This window comes from Merops nubicus, unplaced genomic scaffold (assembly GCF_000691845.1).
Source record: "Merops nubicus isolate BGI_N331 unplaced genomic scaffold, ASM69184v1 scaffold20424, whole genome shotgun sequence".
In the NCBI taxonomy this organism is placed as follows: domain Eukaryota; kingdom Metazoa; phylum Chordata; class Aves; order Coraciiformes; family Meropidae; genus Merops; species Merops nubicus.
Window position 1 is genome coordinate 2,839 of NW_008603841.1, and position 2,843 is coordinate 5,681.

At 48.6% G+C, this 2,843-nt stretch overlaps 1 protein-coding gene across 1 annotated transcript in view; it reads right to left on the reverse strand.

Moving 5' to 3' along the window:
- Positions 1-2,368: 2,368 nt before the first annotated feature.
- USP30 (ubiquitin specific peptidase 30) overlaps positions 2,369-2,843 on the reverse strand; it is a 10,903-nt gene continuing 10,428 nt past the window's right edge. The window contains exon 13 of the mRNA XM_008938822.1: positions 2,369-2,633. Within this exon, the coding sequence (XP_008937070.1) occupies positions 2,369-2,633 (265 nt within the window). The remainder of the gene's footprint in view (positions 2,634-2,843) is intronic.

Below are 2,843 nucleotides of genomic sequence, written 5' to 3' on the forward strand. Positions count from 1 at the left end.
AGAGGAAAGACCTTCCAAAATCACCAACAGGGCTTGCAGAATCAAGCAGCAGTGGGAAGTACTGAGAGAGAATGGGAACTGATCCCTGTGGAACCAGGCTGCAAGCAGCTACATCAGTGATGGGCTCTGTCCTTCAGCTCTAGCTCTGGTAGGGCTGTGGAATGAATGAATGTCTGTTCAGCCAATTTGGAACTGGTATTTCCCACCCTCTGCCACTACCAGGAGATGCTGTAGGAGACATGAAGAGCTCCTGGATGAATGCTCCTTATCCAGATAATGTGAAGTGCTGCTTCTGTTGCATATACTGGACACTTGGTCTTTGTTTTGAGACATTACCACACGTGAACAGCTACTTTTTCTAATAACTTTATTCTTTTATTTCTACTGTACAATTACAAAAATACCCTGAAGTGAAAATGCAACTTTCAAACAGCAGTGAGGTGGTTTGCCTCTAATATCAGACAGGTTTTAAATAATGCACAAAAGAAGACAAGAATAATCCAAACACAAAGATATCACCTTGGAGGTCTTCTCTGATGGTTTTTGTCATCCTTTATATTTTACAAACACCTTCCCCACGGAAGCTTGTGAGCAACAATTAACAGCATTTGAAGAGCCCAGTGACTTCTAAAGGTGCCACGTTGGGTGTCAGACAGCTCCTGAATGCTCACAGCAGCTGGAATTATCTCACCCAGCTCAGGACCAGGACCCAAGGTGCTGTGATTTGCTCCCTTCTTCACTCTGAGGGGCTGAGGCAAGACTGTCTACTCCTTCTTAACAGTGAAAGCTAGAACAAGTGCTGACTACCTCATCTTTATAGCCCCCAAGGAAGCTTTCAGAGCAAATCTGCTGAGGAACCAGCAGTTTATCAGTGTTGTATGGGGACTGTGCTTTCATCCTCACCACACTTGGCCCCTCTTGGGAAGCAGCTCTGTGCAAAAGGACAACACACTGAAGGTAGGAGCTTGCAGTAACACAAAACCTTTATGGCCAGGTTACAAGCTGCTTTACTGAGCTCCTGCTGCACAGAGGAGTGGTTCTGCTGCCCAGAAGGGAGGGTTCCCACCTCCTGCAAGTCCATCAGGTCACAGTTCCATGGCCAGGGCAGTTTTGGCATGTTGCATCCTTCAAGGGTTTGGGGTTTTTTTTATATTATTCTTGTTTTTTCATAATTTAAACCAGAAAGATTAAAAATGTGCTACTGCTAGCCTAGCACAGACAGGGAGAATTCTCAGGAACTAGTCTGGTAGATTCATAAAGACTATTTGATGTCTTGTTGAGAGTTACTTGGAGCAGCAATTGTGATCCATGCTCTGGAATGATGACTTATGTAAAGAGTTTTGCACATCCATCCATCACCTCTCCTGTTTTGGCTGGGTTTGAGCCACCATGCCTATGAACCCTGGGCAGCAGTATGAAGATATGAGGTACAAAGTTGCCCTAAATCTATTAAGACAGTTGTCATCACTTGAAAACTTAGTTTTATGCTGGAAAAGCTTCTCTGCTCCAGCAGTCTTTTCCTTCTCCAAGCTTCAAAGGGTAGAAAAGAGCTAAAACCAACCTACATACTTTATTCCTGGTAACTAAAAGCTGTATCCAGCAGTTTCATGGTGAGGGAGGAAATGAGAATACTCATTGCCAGCAAATATTTCTGGCTTGATTTCAGCTGCATTCCAAAGATACAGAGCAAGACATCAGGGGCTCAGCTCTCCTAGAAAAAGGAAACTGCACTTTGAATCATCAGAGGTACTTCTATGATGTGTAAGGAATTCCAGTATCAGGAAAAGGACATGGAAGGGGTTTTTTTTTTGGATCATGTGTGTTCTGTAGAGGTGCCTGAATGTATTGATGAGCTGGGATGTTGAGAAGTCTGATTCCATCACTTCAGCCCATCCTCTTGGGGCACTTCCCAGAGTGCAGCAGACAGGCAGCAGACTCAGACAATGGTCGTGTGGCTGTTCAGATAAGCTCAAGGCACTTTGTTAATTAAATCATTGCCTTTGATCACAGGAGCTTCCCATCAGCTGCTTCTGGGGCTCCCCTGCTCCGAAAAAACATCCACGGTGAAGTGTACAGGATGAAGCATCTCCCTTTGAAAATCCACAGACATGTCAGAACGTGGAGCAGGGCTTTGAGAAGCCAGTTTGGAACGGCTCTTTGGGAGCTGGGGCGTTGATAAACCCCCCTCTGAACAGAACAAACACCTTCTCTCAACCCAGACACACCTCGGGCAGCATCGCTCTGGTACAAAACAGCTCCCAGCAGGAGCCAGCCGTTGGGGAGGGGAAGTTAAAGGGCCTGCGGTGGGTTCTTTGCATAACAAAGAGGTGTAACAGTAGAAGAGTCGCGTCGAGCTTCATCCTCCCGGTCACTCCTCGGCCCTGCCCTGCCGGCTGCGGGGCTGTGCCCTGGAGGGGACCCGCTCGTAGAAGAGCAGGTAGGCGCTGGCAGAGAGGACCTCCTGCAGGCTGGCCCTGCGCACGGCATCGTCAGACACCCACAGCCACTGGCTGCTGGCACACAGAGGGCCCCGGGCCGGCCCCGGGCACCGGCGGTAGGTGATGAAGTGCCCCGAGTGCATGTCCCCGTGGTGCACCACCACGGCCATCAGGCGGTACAGGTAGAGGGGGGAGCTGAAGGAAGAGGGGGAAGGGAAGGGAAGGGTCAGCAGAGATCCTGCAGCACACCCCTGCCTCCAGCAGCCCTGCCTGGTCTTCAGCTGCAGTTTCTTTTCAGAGCTAACAGATGGATCATAGAATCCTTTAGGGTGGAAGGGACCTCCGAGATCATCAAGTCCAACCCTTGAGCCATTAGGGCTCTAAAGTCCTCTGCTAAAACAGATC